Here is a 16723-nt window from a genome sequence, read left to right as displayed (position 1 = left end):
GACCTATTCTGCCCCACCTCCTCCACCCCCTTTTCCAGCGATATAATTCAGCACATTTCTAGCCCTCTTCAGCTCTGAAGAAGGGCCACAGGGACTCAAAACATTAGCTCTGTTTCTCTCCCCATAGATGCTGCCAAACCTGCCGAGTCTATCCAGCATTTTCTGTTTTCATTTTGGAAGATTATAATTCGGGCATCTGCTATGTCTTCACTTCCTTCCTAAAATCATCTGGGATGGAAGCCCATCTGGCCCTGGCAACCTGGCTTTCCCGAGGCTATCGCAAACACAGTTGTTTGGGCCATCCTGCCTCCGATTCTGGTTCTTCACCTCCCCACAGCATTACGAGCCGTATGCTGTTATTTGTTGACAGTAACTTCAATCAAAGAACGAGGACGACCATACTAAAAGTCACTGATCTAACTCGGGTTACTTAAAACATTTTAGTTTAGGTTGGCAGTGTGTGTAAGAATGAAATCAATGTTTGCGCTCCACCCGATGAGCTGTGGTCATACGTAATAATTTGTTCCCCACATCAAGGTTAAAAGCGAAGCAATTGTCAATCCAGAGCAAAGGCTTGAAAGTGTATAATCTGCGCCATGCAACTCAGCACTTGCACATCGGTCAGCTAAAAGGAAACCATTTCAGCATCGTGATAAGAAACATCAGCAAGCACCAGGAAGACGATCCCGAGGCAAGCCTTGCTGATAGGGTGTTGGAAGCAATTGAGAAAGTCAAGGTAAAGTCCCATTAAATGCATTGAGTTTTAAACCACATTGTTGCATCATGAAGACTAAACGCCTGACCAAGTGATTGCTTTCTGAGGAGGAGATTAAAAAGTCATCACTATGATCATCTGGCAGCCAATTAACATTCATCTACCGACATTTTCCTTACTTCGTTTTTCCTTCTACAAGCTTGTCCTGTTTTTCCGATAGTGCTACATAATTCCACCTGCGTAGAACCATGGAATCCCTGCAGGGCAGATGGAGGCCATTTTGCACCGTTCTGAAACGGCACCCGACCTAGGCCCAGTCCCCCACCTTATCGCCGTAACTCCACTCCCTGGCCTCACAACAATGTTATCTTTAAGAAGGTTTCTTGTAACTGGCACATCATCCAACAGCAGTGATTATGCTGCAGTTTTTAAATATCTTGAGTTAGACATCTCACCCATCAAGTCTGTTGCCCATTAGCATTTGCGACCACACAAACAACAAGGCAAATAAAAAGGCTATTGCCCCATTATCTCCAGGTTAAGATGAGGATTCCAGACCATTACAGTTGATTTAATTTAAATTCTTATGTGAGACACCTAATAGCATAATTTTATTTTTTATTTATACGGCAAGTAGAATGCCCTTCTGCTGACACTGTGACATTAGTGCCGAAAGCTCCGTTTATAAAAGATCGTCGTGCTTTTCCACATCAATAAGTAAATTTAGTTCTTTTAACTACAGGAAAAAGGATTTGTGAACTATTACGGACCTCAGCGATTTGGCCTGGGACAGAATGTTCAGACAGATCAAATCGGTTTGGCTCTCCTCAAGGGAACATTGGTAAGGCTCCTTTCACATTAAGCATTCTATGACCTTAGCATGGACACGGGTCAGGAGCTAACAATGCTTTGTGCAGTTCTCGAGACTTAGTTCCTGCTTCTGTTGCCAGCCACGTACTGAAGTGTTCCCAAAAGGGCTGGGAGGTTGAGATTTTTAAAGCATCAATGAATCCTTATCACAGGCAACAGAAATGTGCAGCCAGCCTGAAACTAGAGTTAACATTTAACCTCTCTGAATGTTTCTGGAATGGCGAATGGTGTCATGTGATCAGTCAGTATCTTATCAGAGACTATGCAGAACTGAGTGTGCAACATTCCAAAAATAGTTGGCTTATTGTGTCACGAGGGGACACAAGTTCAAGGCGAGGGACAAGAGGTTTAGGGGCAATGTGAGGAGAAACATTTTTTACCTAGAAGGTGGTGACAATCTGGAAGGCACTCCCTGGGAGGCTGATAGAGGCGGGTTGCCTCACATGCTTTAAAAGTACCTGAATGAGCACTTGGCATGTCATAACATTCAAGGCTATGAATCATAAAATCATCATAGAATTTACAGTGCAGAAGGAGGCCATTCGGCCCATCGAGTCTGCACCGGCTCTTGGAAAGAGCACCCTACCCAAGGTCCACACCTCCACCCTATCCCCACAACCCAGTAACCCCACCCAACACTAAGGGCAATTTTGGACACTAAGGGCAATTTATCATGGCCAATCTACCTAACCGGCCCATCTTTGGATTGTGGGAGGAAACCGGAGCACCCGGATGAAACCCACGCACACACGGGGAGGATGTGCAGACTCCGCAGTGAGTCAGAGGGTGTTTTTCACATGTCAGTGCAGGCTCGATGGGCCGTAGGGTCTCTTCTGCACTCTGTGAGAAATTTATTAGGTAAGAGTTAATTGAGATGGTGCATCTGAAAAGTGCTACGACACCCTGGGCTAGTGCCGCGGTCAATTTCAGCCCCAACTTGATCTGGAGTCGCAACACTGTCTCTATTTCCGATTTTCAGCAACTGCGCTATTTTGCTTTTTGTATTGGAGAATAAACCCCATTGCCACTTCAGCGGAGGCAGTGTTTGGCTGATACTGTCAACCTCCCTGTGCCAGTGAAAAATGGTGCTTTTTCTTTTCTTGGCTTTTGGATCGAGAAGTTGTTGGTTGCCATGGATCTCAAGGAAAGAAAGAAGTTGTGTTTATATTTGGGCCTTTTGTGAGCCAAGGACACCCCACAGAGCTTAGCAATCAGTGAGGTACTTCAGTCACTGCGCTAATGTAGGCAAATTCAGCAGTCAGTTTGTACAGAAGGTTCCTACAAACAGGAATGAGATACGTAAGGAACATTTTGTTTTAGGGCTGCTGGTTGAGGTATAAATTTTCAGGCCGGACACCCTGCTCTTCAAGCCGTGCTGTGGGGCCTTTGTAGATGGGGCCTGGGTTTAATATTTACAATGCAGACAATTCAATATTACCACATAATTTGTTTCTTGTTTAAAAAAAAAAAAGAAACAACAGATCTGTTTTTTTTCACTGATAAGCTTCCTGTCATCTTCCTGTCAGTTTGCAGATAAGGGGTTGGATTACATTTTTTTTCTGTCAGTGACCCCTTGTGGTGCAGTACTTCAAACTTTTTTTCCAGGGACCCATTTTTTTCCAACCGGCCAACCTTCGGGAGCCATGCCGGCTGACCTTTGTGACCCACCATTTTCACTTACCTTTAATGCAACAGGTGAGCCTGCTTGGTCCTCACGATCTCACTTGCTTTGTTATTCAATGTTACATTTCTGTATGGGTTGTTCATCAGAGGTCGTGGAGCTCACACCAGCATTGCTTTGTCCTGTTGCGGACCCTCCTAAACAGCTCACACCACCACTGTTTTGTCCTCTGTGGATTTTCCTGAGGCACTTGTGGTAAATGTAAATACAGTTAATTCACCAGTTATGTTCTATGTTATTAACCCTGTGGGTTTTATCTGTGGGCCATCGTATGGCTTCACCCACAGGGGGAGATATTGGAGGATGTTGGAGCATGTACGGGCTCAGCCCATGGCTCCGCCCCTTTGAAGGAGTATAAGAATAGCTGGCTTGTGGGTCTGTCCTCAGTATATACCAGTCGCAGGCAGGCAAAGTTGATAGTTAATTAAAACCACTGTTTTACTCCGACACGAGTCCTTGAGTGAATTGATGGTCGCATCACCACTCTCCCCAGCAGATTTAATGATGTGATCCTGGCCTCTTTGTGTCTCTGGCCCTCTCTTCCTTACTACAAAACGACCCATTTTAAATTTTCAGTCCTATTGCTTGTTTGCTGCTGACAAAATGGAGGCATCGCAATCGCGCCCAGAGCACGTGACGTCAGTGTTCGAGGTGCATGACCTGCTCTCTGCTGTCGCTTCAGGCAGGAAGACTGCATTGAATTTAAAATAAACCGTCTCCTGGGTCAGCGAGCTGACGTCAGGAGGGGGCGAAGTTTCTTCAAGCAGGTGCATTGATGAATGGGCAGGCATGCGCAGCACGCCCGCATTCTGAAAGCCGGTCGCGGCCGTCATTTTTAAAGCCGGCTGCTCCGGGTCATTGCGCATTAATTTCCGTGATCGGGAACGCCGCGATGGATGGATCCACGACCCTCCAGACACCCACCCGCGACCCCGACTTTGAAAATGACTGCAAATTAGGAACTCTGGATTGGGGGGGGGACAGGAATAACAAGCCAGTTGTAGAATTGGCAGCTGCTTTAATAAATACAAAGTTTCAGTTACTAATAAAGGCTGCCGGGAACTTGCTCACTCACATTAATGGTGACTGCCAAGACAGCTGCGCATTACCTGGCTACCACTACAAGGTATAAATTAAGGGACAATGACCCCGAAGGAAAAAAACAAAAAAAAGGGAGAAATAAGGATACTGGTCTTAACTGGTCTTGTATACTTGACATGCCATCAATCAAGACGGAAATCGCAGAGTGAATTAACTATGCTTTAATTGACTTACAACAGAACTGGCAGCGTGACCCAGAATGAGGCAGTGTGAGAGGTCAGCAGCCTATATACCCGGGCCCTAGGGGGAGGAGCCACAGGCAGAGCCAAAACCGTACAACATGTAATATAGTGGCAGTACTGTACAAAACGTAATACTGTGGCAGCACAATACAACACAGTGGTTTCACCACATTCACCCCCTGTTTAAAAAAAAAAGTCCGGCGGGGGCGAAGTGAACACTGATGGGGTCTTTGATTGTCCGCCGTGACCACCTTAGTTCCGGCAGTGGTGTGGGCATTGGCGGAAGCGTTGAAGCCGGCATGTCCGGGAGCAAGACAGCTTCTGTGTGCCCAGACGGGTGGGCAGCAAGGGGGGAAGGGGGTAAAGGGTCGGGTCGAGTAGTAGTAGGGAGGGGAGGAATAGGGTCGGGAGCGCCGGTGACAGCCGCTGGGGAACCTACGGGTGCCAAATCTCGAAGGTCGGGTCGAGTAGTAGTAGAGAGGGGAGGAATAGGGTCGAGAGCGCTGGTGACAGTCGCTGGGGAACCTGCGGGTGCCAAATCTCGAAGGGAGACTGTGTCCTCCTGCCCGTCATGGTGAGCCACGTAGGTGTACTGGGGATTCGCATGGAGAAGAAGAACCGTCTCGACCAGAGGATCCGACTTATGAGTCCCCACATGCCGTCGGAGGAGGACGGGCCCCGGAACCGTCAGCCAGGTCGGGAGCGAGAACCCCGAGGTGGACCTTCTGGGGAAGGCAAACATCCTCTCATGGGGGGTCACATTAGTAGCGGTGCAGTGAAGCGACCGGATGGATTGGTGCGCCTCGAGAAGGACCTCCTGCCAGTGGGAGACTGGGAGACCTCTAGACCGTAGGGCAAGAAGGACGGCCTTCCAGACCGTCGTGTTCTCCCTCTCCACCTGTCCGTTCCCCCGGGGATTGTAGCTGGTAGTCCTGCTTGAGGCGATGCCCTTGCTAAGCAGGCAATGATGCAGCTCATCACTCATGAAGGAGGAACCCCGATCGCTTTGGATGTAGGTGGGGAAACCGAACAAGGTGAAGACACTGCTCAGGGCCTTGATGACTGTGGCAGAGGTCATGTCAGGGCATGGGATGGCGAAAGGGAAGTGTGAGTACTCGTCAAGGATGTTGAGGAAGTACACGTCATGGTTAGTGGAGGGGAGGGGCCGTTTGAAATCCACGCTGAGGCATTCAAAGGGGTGTGAGGCCCTTACCAAGCGTGCTCTGTCTGGCCGATAGAAGTGCGGTTTGCACTCCGCGCAGACCTGGCAGTCCCTGGTCATAGCTCTGACCTCCTCGACGGAGTAAGGCAGGTTGCGGGCCTTGATATAATGGAAAAGCCGGGTGACCCCCGGGTGACAGAGGCCATTGTGGAGGGCCCGCAGTTGGTCTACTTGTGCGCTGGCACAAGTACCGCGGGAAGGGGCATCTGGGGGCTCATTAAACTTCCCAGGACGATACTGGATATCATAGCTGTGGGTGGAGAGTTCGATCCTCCACCTCAGTATCTTATCGTTTTTGATTTTTCCCTGTTGTGCGTTGTCAAACATACAGGTTACCGACCGTTGGTCGGTGATGAGGGTGAACCTATCAGCTAGGTAGTGCCTCCAATGCTGCACAGCTTCCACGATGGCTTGTGCTTCTTTCTCGACAGAGGAGTGTCAAATCTCGGAAGCATTGAGGGTTCTAGAGAAGAAGGCTACTGGCCTGCCTGCCTGGTTGAGGGTAGCAGCCAGGGCAAAGTCTGACGCATCGCTCTCGACCTGGAAGGGGATGGACTCGTCAACCGCGTGCATGGCGGCCTTAGTGATATCGGCCTTGATGCGGCCGAAGGCTGAGCGGGCCTCAGCCGTCAGGGGGAATGTAGTAGTTTTAATAAGTGGGCGGGCTTTGTCCGCAGAGTTGGGGACCCACTGGGCATAGTAGGAGAAAAGCCCCAGGCATCGTTTGAGGACCGTGAGGCTGTGGGGAAGAGGAAGTTCTGTGAGGGGGCGCATGCGGTCGGGGTCGGGCCCTAGGACTCCATTTTCCACGACATAGCCGAGGATGGCTAGCCGGGTTGTGCGGAAAAAACACTTCTCCATGTTGTAGGTCAGGTTAAGGAGCTGGGCAGTGTGGAGGAATTTCTTGATGTTCACGTCGTGGTCCTGCTGATCATGGCCGCAGATGGTGACATTATCTAAGTACGGGTATGTAGCCCGCAGCCCGTACTGGTCCACCATTCAGTCCATCGCTCGCTGGAAGACCGAGACCCCATTGGTGATGCCGAAGGGAACCCGGAGAAAGTGGTAGAGGCGGCCAGCTGCCTCGAGGCCGTGTACTGGCGGTCCTCCGGGCCTCGAGGCAGTGTACTGGCGGTCCCCCGGGCGGATAGGGAGCTGGTGGTACGCGGACCTCAGGTCCACGGTGGAGAAGACTCGATACTGCGCAATCTGACTGACCATGTCAGATATGCGGGGAAGGGGGTACGCATCGAGCTCGTGTACCGGTTGATGGTCTGACTGAAGTCGATGACCATCCGGTGCTTCTCCCCAGTCTTGACGACCACCACCTGAGCTCTCCAGGGGATGTTACTGGCCTCTATGACCCCTTCTCTCAGGAGTCGCTGAACCTCCGACTTGATGAAGGTCATGTCCCGAGCACTGTATCGTCTGCTCTTAGTGCCGACAGGCTTACAGTCTGGGGTGAGGTTGGCGAAGAGCGAGGGAGGGGTGACCCTATGGGTCGAGAGGCTACAGACGGTGAGAAGGGGCAGGGGTCCATCGAACATCAGAGTGATACTCTGGGGGTTGCACTGGAAGTCGAGACCCAGAAGAATTGCCGCGCAGAGGTGTGGGAGGACAAATAGCTTAAACGTTTTGAAAGATACGCCCCGTACCGTGAGGGTCACGACACAATACCCACGGTTTTGAACGGGATGCGACCCAGAGGCCAGGTGGATTTTCTGGGCTGTGGGTAAAACGGGAATGGAGTAGCGCCGTACCGTGTCCGGGTGTATGAAGCTGTCTGTGCCGTCTCCTGGCCGTTGATCCGGACAGCCGTCGTAGATTTAGCGAGGCCGCGATTGGTCTAGGTGATGGAGGCGGCCACCGGACAGCGGGCTGGCTTCGGACGGCAGGCGGGTTTCGGACAGCAGGCGGGCCGGCCATGAGTAGTGGAGGCCAGCTGACGGACGGGCGAACCGGAGTTCCGGGAGGCGGCGGTGGATTTCAAAAATAGCGTCGAAGATGGTGGACCCCACGGGTCGCACATGGCGGGTGGCGTCGAAGATGGCGTCCCCCGCATCCCCAAGGGTGCCGCGTGGTCGGAGGCATAGGCACCCATGTCACGGAAGGCCACCTCCAGCGATTCAGCAAGCTGCACCGTTTCCCGGAGGTCGAGTGTCTCCCTCCCTAGCAGGTGCTGGCGAACGCAGTGTGAGTCAATGCCGGCAACATAAGCGTCCCGAATCAGGGGTTCGGTGTGTTTAGCAGCCGACACCGCCTCGCAGTTGCAGGCCCCGCCGAGCACCCACAAAACGCCAGCGACTCTCCTGGGCGCTGACGCCGTGTGGCAAGGAGGTGCCTGGCGAACAGTCCATTAATCCACTTCACATACCGTCCTTTCAAGAGAGTAATGGCTTCATCAAACGAGGCCGCGTCCCGGAAGATGAGAAAAATTTGCGGGCTCACCCGGGAGATGAGGACTCGCAGCTTGTGTTCCTCGGAGACGGCGACGGCAGCAGAATTGATGAAGGATTCTAGACAGCGAAGCCACTGTGCGAAGAAGACATCGGCGTCGGCTGATTGGGGGTCGACCTGCAGGAGGTCTGGTTTGAGACCCGGATCCATGTTAATCAGCTCTTTGATTTAATGTAAGTCAATTAAATTGACATGCCATCAATCAAGACGGAGAACGCAGAGTGAATTAACTATGTCTTTAATTGACTTGCAACAGAACTGGCAGCGTGACCCAGAATGAGGCAGTGTGAAAGGTCAGCAGCCTATATACCTAGGCCCGAGGCCAGGAGTGCAGGAGGCGAAAGAGGCCGGTATTCTGGCCTTTGCGTCCCTGGTAGCCCGGCGGAGGATTTTGTTACTGTGGAAAGATGCGAAGCCCCCAAGTGTGGAAGCTTGGATCAATGACATGGCAGGGTTCATCAAGCTGGAGAGGATAAAGTTTGCCTTGCGAGGGTCTGTGCAAGGGTTCCTCAGGCGGTGGCAACCGTTCCTAGACTATCTCACGGAGCGTTAGGAGGAGGTCAGCAGCAGCCCGGGGGGGAGGGGAGGGGGGGGGGGTTCTTTTGGGGTGGCGTTTGGGTTAAGGTGGGGTGTTTCCCTATTTGTGTTTTCTACTGTTATATGTGGGGTTATTATATCTGGGGGAAATCCTATGTATAATTTCTGCTTGTTGTGTTTTGTTTCTTTTTCTTGTTGGAGGGGGGGAGGGGTTAGTTGAAAATTTGTTGAAAAATTTGAATAAATATATTTTCCAAAAAAAAACAGGTCCTAGGGGGAGGAGCCACGGGCAGAGCCAAAACTGTACAACATGTAATATAGTGGCAATACTGTACAACACGTAATACTGTGGCAGCACAATACAACACAGTGGTTTCACCACAATACTTTAAAAGGGAAGACCAGTGAAACGGGGAAATAAGAATGCTGGTTGGAACTGCTTTTTAATATTTTCCTTCTGGGAATGTTTGTCCAGGGGAGTCTCCATCCTTTTTTGAAGTTTAAACACAAAAAGGGTCAAATGATTATTTGCCAAAACTCTGCCGCTGGTATTGAAACTTGTAACGAGTTTCCGCCACCCATCGTCTCCTGTGCTCCTGGAGCTACACTGGCGACTGGTCCAACAACACCTCGATTTAAAATTCCTTATCCTTGTTTTCAAATCCCTCCATGCCCTCTGCAATCGCCTGGAGCTCGAGAACCCTTCAGGACACCTGCCTCTCGCACATTCCTGATTTTCCCGGTTCCTCTTTTGGAAGGTGTGCCTTCAGTTGTCCAAGGCACTGAACTCTGAAATTCTCTTGTTAAACCCCTTCACCGCTTCACCTCTCCATCTCTCTCCCTCTCTCTCTCTCTCGCTCCCTATAACCCACTTAATATCATAGATTATCATAGAATTTACAGTGCAGAAGGAGGCCATTCGGCCCATCGAGTCTACACCGGCCCCCGGAAAGAGCACCCTACCCAAGGTCAACACCTCCACCCTATCCCCATAACCCAGTAACCCCACATAACACTAAGGGCAATTTTTGGACACTAAGGGCAATTTATCATGGCCAATCCACCTAACCTGCACATCTTTGGACTGTGGGAGGAAACCGGAGAACCCGGAGGAAACCCACGCACACACGGGGAGGATGTGCAGACTCCGCACAGACAGTGACCCAAGCCAGAATCGAACCTGGGACCCTGGAGCTGTGAAGCAATTGTGCTATCCACAATGCTACCGTGCTGCCTATGTTTAAGCATTTGGCTATTTACCCAAATATCGCCCTTTCTTAAGTTAATGTCATGGTGGCAGGGGCTGGTTTAGCACAGGGCTAAATAGCTGGCTTTTAAAACAGACCATGGCAGGCCAGCAGCGCGGGTTCAATTCCCGTACCAGCCTCCCCGAACAGGCGCCGGAATGTGGCGACTAGGGGCATTTCACAGTAACTTCATTTGAAGCCTACTTGTGACAATAAGCGATTTTCATTTCATTTCTTGGCGCCTGGAAATCACCTTGGGATGCGTTGCTGTGATACCAGTGCAATATAAATGTTAGTGTTGTTGTTGTCAGCGTACTGGATTATGGAATTCCTGTCCGGCCTTTTATATTTGTATTCTGTTTAGGTGAAGGCCGTGCATTTATTCTTTACACCCGAAGAAGGAAATGACCCTGTCAATAAGGCCAAGAGACATTTTATTCAGACTGGTAAGTGTCAGCAGCCATGATCAGAAATATTTCAGAACAATTTGGAACGTGATCTGCTCTTGTTTAAAGAACCAACTCGATATCAAACATATTATAAACAGAATCTTACAGTTTGGAGGACGGCTATTTGGACCATCATGCTCTGTGCTATTCATTTAGACCCACTGGCTGGGATTTCTCGGCTCTTCCCGCCTGCGGCATCTTTTGGTCCCACTGATAGTGACCCCGCCCCCAACCCACGGCGGTACAGCTGGTGAGCAACGCAAATGGCCATCGGCTTCAGCGGCACTGGAAGATCCCGCCAACAGCCAATGGCGGAAAACCTGCCGCGAGGGGGGGGGGGCAGAAAATCCCAGCCAGTCTTTTCCCATAGCCCTGTTAATATTTCCTTTTCAAATCTATATTGATCCATCTTAACGTTATTCACCATTGATGTAAGCAGTGCAGTCCAGATCATCATCTCATTGTATATTTAAACAAAAATATCTAAACTTTGGTTCTTTTATCAATTGCTTAAAATCTGTATCCTCTGGTTAACCATCCATATATAATGGATTGTTATCAGTCAGAAAAAAACCTATATTGAAACAGCATCTGACCTTCGGGATGTTCCAAAACTCAACAACCATTCCATCATTTCCATTTTTTTTTTTTTTGATCGTCCATCAGCTTATTCTGGAGAAAATGCACAACAATGTTCTTTAATTTACAAACAGCCTTGGCTTCCTTGATGAGTCAGTGTTAAGGTGTTTGAGGAGAAAAATTATTCAGCATCTTTTGAAGATACTCTGTTTCCTCCCATTGGTCAGAAGTTCATGTCTGAGTGCTGTCCCTCTGATTTCATTAACTTGAGCCGCTCGTCAAATGACGAAGGAAGCCAATATTTTTTTTGTTCTTAAGATGTGAGCGTTGCTGGCGTCTATCACTCATCCTTAACAGCTTTTGTGCAGGTGGTGGTGAGTTGCTCGGACATTTCGGAAGGCAGTTAAGATAACCATATCAGTTTGAGTCTAGATTTACATGTAGGCCAGGCTGGGTTAAGGACAGCAGATTTCCTTCCCTGCAAGGCATTGGTCAACCAGATGGGTTTTTACGATAATCTGGTAGTTTAATGATCATTATTAATGAAACTAGCATTTATTCCAGATTTATGAACTAATTGCCTGTTTTGGGATTTGAACTCCAAATACCTGGATTCCTCGTCTAGTAGCATTATCACCATGCTGCTGTCGTCTGGGCTAAAGCCTGAGACATTAATTGCTGGTGTTCTCGACACACACTGACTGACCTGTTTTGTGTTTCCAGTTTTTATTTTCTATTTTATTTGATGAATTTTATTTTGCTGTTTTTTTTTTTAATGATTGGTTCATTCATCCTAAGGAGCATCATATGTGGTTACTCAGCACTTTGTAAATGCAGCAAAATAAACCCCAGCTGAAAGTGTAACCACGTTTCTTGCAGGTGATACCATTGGCTCCTGAAATGTAGTACACAATAAAGTTTGCCAAACATGTCCACCCCCCCCTCCCACACACCACCACAAACCACCCAATCATGAAACCGCCCCTTTAATTATGTGGGGAACTTATTGTGTGCGCAAGAGCCCTGCACACACCTTTGTCACTAATTTGTATTATCCCCGTGCCAGAGGACGGTAAGTTCTTGGCTCACAGTGTGCAGTTATCCCATTGTGAAGAAATGCAGATGAGGATAAGGTTTCCTACACAAGATACTCAATCAGCCTCTTATTCAATCACTCACTCAGTCCAAGTTACTGTCCTTACCCAGTGGTTGGCAAGAGACAAGTTTTGCTGCGTTCAGGAAGCAAGTGATCTTTGTATTCATTCTACGGATGTGAAGGCATTAGAGCGACTGAAGAAATGGTTCATGGGAATGGTTCCAGGGATAAGTAACTTCAGTTATGAAGATAGATTGGAGAAGTTTGTTTTCCTTGGAGAAAAGAAAGTTGAGAGGAGATTTGATTAAAGGTATTCAAAATCGCGAGGGGTCTGCACAGAGCAGATTGGGGGTGGGGGGAGAAGAGAAGCTATTCCCACTCGGGAAAGGGTAGAGAATGAGAGGACACAGATTTAAAGTAAGTAGTAAATGAAGCAAAAGTGATGAGGAGAAGCTTTTCCACAGAGCGAGTGGTTGGGGTCTGGAATGCAGCCTACGATGACACCATTGTTTACTACCAGTAGCCGATAGTCTTGGACATTAGCGTGGGGTAACCAAGGGATCAATATCTGTTGGGTGTTTCTCACACAAAAGTTTAAATACCACTGGAATACACTCTGCCACTGAAAGTTCTTTGACATTATACCAATACTGTTTTCTCTTCTTCAGAGGATGTCAAGGGGACGCTTGCCCTGATGCCAGAGTACAAAACAAGAGAGCGGTTGGTGCTGCGCGCATTAAATCGCTATGGCAATGACCAGGAGGGTTGTGCCCGGGCTTGGTTTAGTTTGCCACACTCCATGCGTGTTCTTTACATCCATTCGTATTGCAGTAAGATCTGGAATAAAGCTGTCACTTTTCGCCTAGAGACTTACGGCTTGAAGGTTGTCGAGGGAGACTTGGTTACCTGTGATAATCCCGCGTGGGATCTGTCATCTCAAAATAACACGGTACGGTGAAAAATTTTCTTTTTACAGGTATATTTTTATTAGAATTTTTCCATTTTTTGGAAAAATGTTTTGATTACATTTTTTTTAAATAAATGTTTTTTATTGGATTTTTGAACAGAGTATATTTGCCGTTATGTACACAGGATATATATAAATTTCTAAGTAGGCATCTGTTTGTGCCGGCGAGACAATTCCGGAGGGCAATCCTTGAATAGGTCTGGTTCTGGTGTTGCCCCTCTCTTCTCCCGGACGGATTTCGCTGCCGTTGCCGTCTCGTGCTCGCTTCCGCTTCAGCCGGCCCTCCCGTCTTCCGCCTGGATTCTCCTTTTTCTCTGTACCTGTGGATGTCAAATTGGTTAACGTTTCCCTTCTCCCCCCCCACCTACCTCCCTGGCTCTCATCTATTGTTCCCTGTCTCTTCCCTCCTCCTCCTGCCCCCCCACCCCCCCTGTGGTTCGCCTTTCCTTCCACTTAATTGAGTACCGCCCCCCCCCCCCCCTCCCACCCCCACCCCCGGTCTATCTCTCCCTCTCATGCATTGGCTGCTTTCCCCTGGTTCTTGGCTACCTGGCTATTCTTCTGCTTGTTCGTTGGCCACAAACAGGTCCCGGAACAATTGCGTGAATGGCTCCCACGTTCTGTGGAAGCCGTCGTCTGACCCTCGGATGGCGAATTTGATTTTCTCCATTTGGAGAGATTCCGAGAGGTCGGACAGCCAGTCTGCAGCTTTGGGTGGTGCTGCTGACCGCCAGCCGAACAGGATTCTACGGCGGGCGATCAGGGAGGCAAAGGCAAGGGCGTCCGCCCTCCTCCCCAGGAATAGATCTGGCTGGTCTGATACCCCGAGGACCCTGAAGACCGCCACTTTCGGGCATGGCTCCACCCTTACCCCCATCACCTTGGACATTGCCTCGAAGAAGGCTGTCCAGTACTCCACAAGTCTCGGGCAAGACCAGAACATGTGGGCGTGGTTGGCTGGGCCTCCTTGGCACCGTTCACATCTATCCTCCACCTCTGGGAAGAACCTACTCATACGAGTTCTTGTTATGTGGGCTCTATGTACCACGTTTAGTTGCGTCAGGTTGAGCCTTGCGCAGGTGGAGGTGGAGTTGACCCTATGCAGTGCTTCGCTCCAGAGTCCCCACCCTATTTTGATCCCCAGGTCCTCCTCCCATTTCATTCTTGTTGCGTCCAGTACAGTGTCGGCCCCTTCTACCAGTACATGTCGCTACAGTTTCCTCTCTAATATGCTTGCGTCCAGTAACTCTTCCAGTAATGTCTATCTTGGCAGTTGTGGGTAAGTCCTTGTCTCCTTTCGTAGGAAGTTTTTGAGTTGCAGGTACCTTAGCTCGTTCCCCCTGGCTAGCTGGAATTTCTCCGTCAGTTCGTCCAGTGTCGCGACCCTGCCGTCCGTGTATAGGTCCCTGACTGTCAGTGTCCTTCTGTCCTATCCCCACCTTTTGAAGGTGGCGTCAGTCAGCGCTGGTGTGAACCTATGGTTGTTACAGATGGGAGCTTTACCCAACATTTTGATCAGGCCAAATTGCTGCCGTAGTTGGTTCCAGGACTGGAGGGTGGCTATCACCACCGGGCTGCTGGAATGTTTTTTGGGTGGGGATAGGAGTGCCGCCGTTGCGAGGACCCAGAGGGAGGTCCCCTTACAGGAGGCCTCCTCCGCGCGCACCCACTCGGCTTCTGGCTCCTTGATCCACCCCCTTATTCGCTCTGCCGTCGCCGCCCAGTGGTAGAATTGTAGGTTTGGGAGGGCTAGCCCCCCCCTGGATTTTGTTTTTTGTAAGACCTTCTTTGGGATCCTAGCATTCTTCCCCCTCCCCCATATGAACGCCATGATTAGTTTGTCGAATGCTTTGAAAAAGGCCTTGGGGATGTAGATCGGGATGGATCTGAATAGGAAGGGGTACCTGGGCAACACCTTCATTTTGATCGTCTGGACTCTCCCCGCGAGGGAGAGTGGGAGTGTGCTCCATCTTTGCAGGTCCTTTTTTACTTCCTCTTCAGACTGGTGAGGCTCCATTTGTGGATCCCTTTCCAGTCATGGGCTATTTGGATCCCCAGGTAGCGGAATTTGTGTCGGGCTTGTTTAAACGGCAGTCCGGTTAGTGCTGCCCCACCTACTTGTGGGTGTACCGGGAAGATCTCGCTTTTGCTCATGTTGAGTTTGTAGCCCGAGAAGGCGCCAAACTCTTTCAGGAGCGCGATGATTCCGTCCATGCTGCTCTGTGGATCCGAAATGTAGAGGAGCAGGTCATCTGCATAGAGGGAGACTCTGTGCTCTCTGCCTCCCCTTCGGATCCCCCTCCAGCTTTTTGCCGCTCTGAGCGCAGTTGCTAGTGGCTCGATCGCTAGGGCGAACAGCAGCGGGGACAGTGGGCATCCTTGTCTGGTGCCCCTGTGCAGCTGGAAGTATCGGGAGTTGGTGTTGTTTGTCCATACGCTCGCCATGGGAGCGTTGTATCGGTGTTTTGCCCAGCTGGTGAATCCTGTTGCAAACCCGAACCGCTCCAGTACCTCTATGAGGTATTTACATTCGACCCTGTCAAAGGCCTTTTCTTCGTCTAGGGAGACGATCACCTCTGGTGTTCTCACCGGATGGGGGTCATTATCACGTTCAGCAGGCGCCTAATGTTGGAGGTAAGCTGTCCACCTTTGACAAAGCCCATCTGGTCCTCTGTGACCACCTCTGGCACGCAGTCTTCTAGCCTTTTAGCTTGAATCCTGGCCAGTATTTTGGCGTCTGCGTTCAGCAGTGAGATGGGTCTGTATGACCCACATTCCGTTGGGTCTTTATCTTTCTTAGGTATCAGCGAGATTGAGGCCTGGGCGAGCGTGGGTGGCGGTGTGCCCCTAGCTAGCGAGTCTGTGAACATCTCCCGCAGGTGCGGGGCCAGTGCTGTCGCAAACTTTTTGTAGAAGTCCGCCGGGAATCCGTCTGGTCCCGGTGCCTTCCCCGCCTGCATGGAGCTTATACTGTCCATGATCTCTCCCAGTGCTAGTGGTGCTTCCAGGCCCTGTTTTCTGCCCTCCCCCGCGACTGGTATGTTCAGTCCATCAAGGAACCGTTTCCCCCATTGGGGGCTCTGAGGTGTACAGCCCTTGTAAAATTCCCTGAAGGCTTTGTTGATCTTTTCTGCATCTGTTTGTAATAAGAACATAAGAACTAGGAGCAGGAGTAGGCCATCTGGCCCGTCGAGCCTGCTCCACCATTCAATGAGATCATGGCTGATCTTTTGTGGACTCAGCTCCACTTTCCGGCCCGAACACCATAACCCTTAATCCCTTTATTCTTCAAAATACTATCTATCTTTATCTTAAAAACATTTAATGAAGGAGCCTCTACTGCTTCACTGGGCAAGGAATTCCATAGATTCACAACCCTTTGGGTGAAGAAGTTCCTTCTAAACTCAGTCCTAAATCTACTTCCCCTTATTTTGAGGCTATGCCCCCTAGTTCTGCTTTCACCCGCCAGTGGAAACAACCTGCCCGCATCTATCCTATCTATTCCCTTCATAATTTTATATGTTTCTATAAGATCCCCCCCTCATCCTTCTAAATTCCAACGAGTACAGTCCCAGTCTACTCAACCTCTCCTCGTAATCCAACCCCTTCAGCTCTGGGAT

At 49.8% G+C, this 16723-nt stretch overlaps 1 protein-coding gene across 2 annotated transcripts in view; it reads left to right on the top strand.

Moving 5' to 3' along the window:
* pus7l (pseudouridine synthase 7 like) overlaps positions 1-16723 on the top strand; it is a 50027-nt gene that overhangs the window by 13446 nt on the left and 19858 nt on the right. For both annotated transcript variants that reach the window (XM_072484412.1, XM_072484411.1), the window contains exons 4-7: positions 538-736; positions 1458-1556; positions 10377-10458; positions 12805-13085. In XM_072484412.1, coding sequence (XP_072340513.1) covers positions 538-736; positions 1458-1556; positions 10377-10458; positions 12805-13085 — 661 coding nt within the window. The remainder of the gene's footprint in view (positions 1-537; positions 737-1457; positions 1557-10376; positions 10459-12804; positions 13086-16723) is intronic.

The sequence above is a fragment of the Scyliorhinus torazame genome, chromosome 19 (assembly GCF_047496885.1).
Source record: "Scyliorhinus torazame isolate Kashiwa2021f chromosome 19, sScyTor2.1, whole genome shotgun sequence".
Taxonomy (NCBI): domain Eukaryota; kingdom Metazoa; phylum Chordata; class Chondrichthyes; order Carcharhiniformes; family Scyliorhinidae; genus Scyliorhinus; species Scyliorhinus torazame.
The sequence above is the reverse complement of the archived record's forward strand: the minus strand, read 5'-3'. Positions and strand labels throughout refer to the sequence as shown.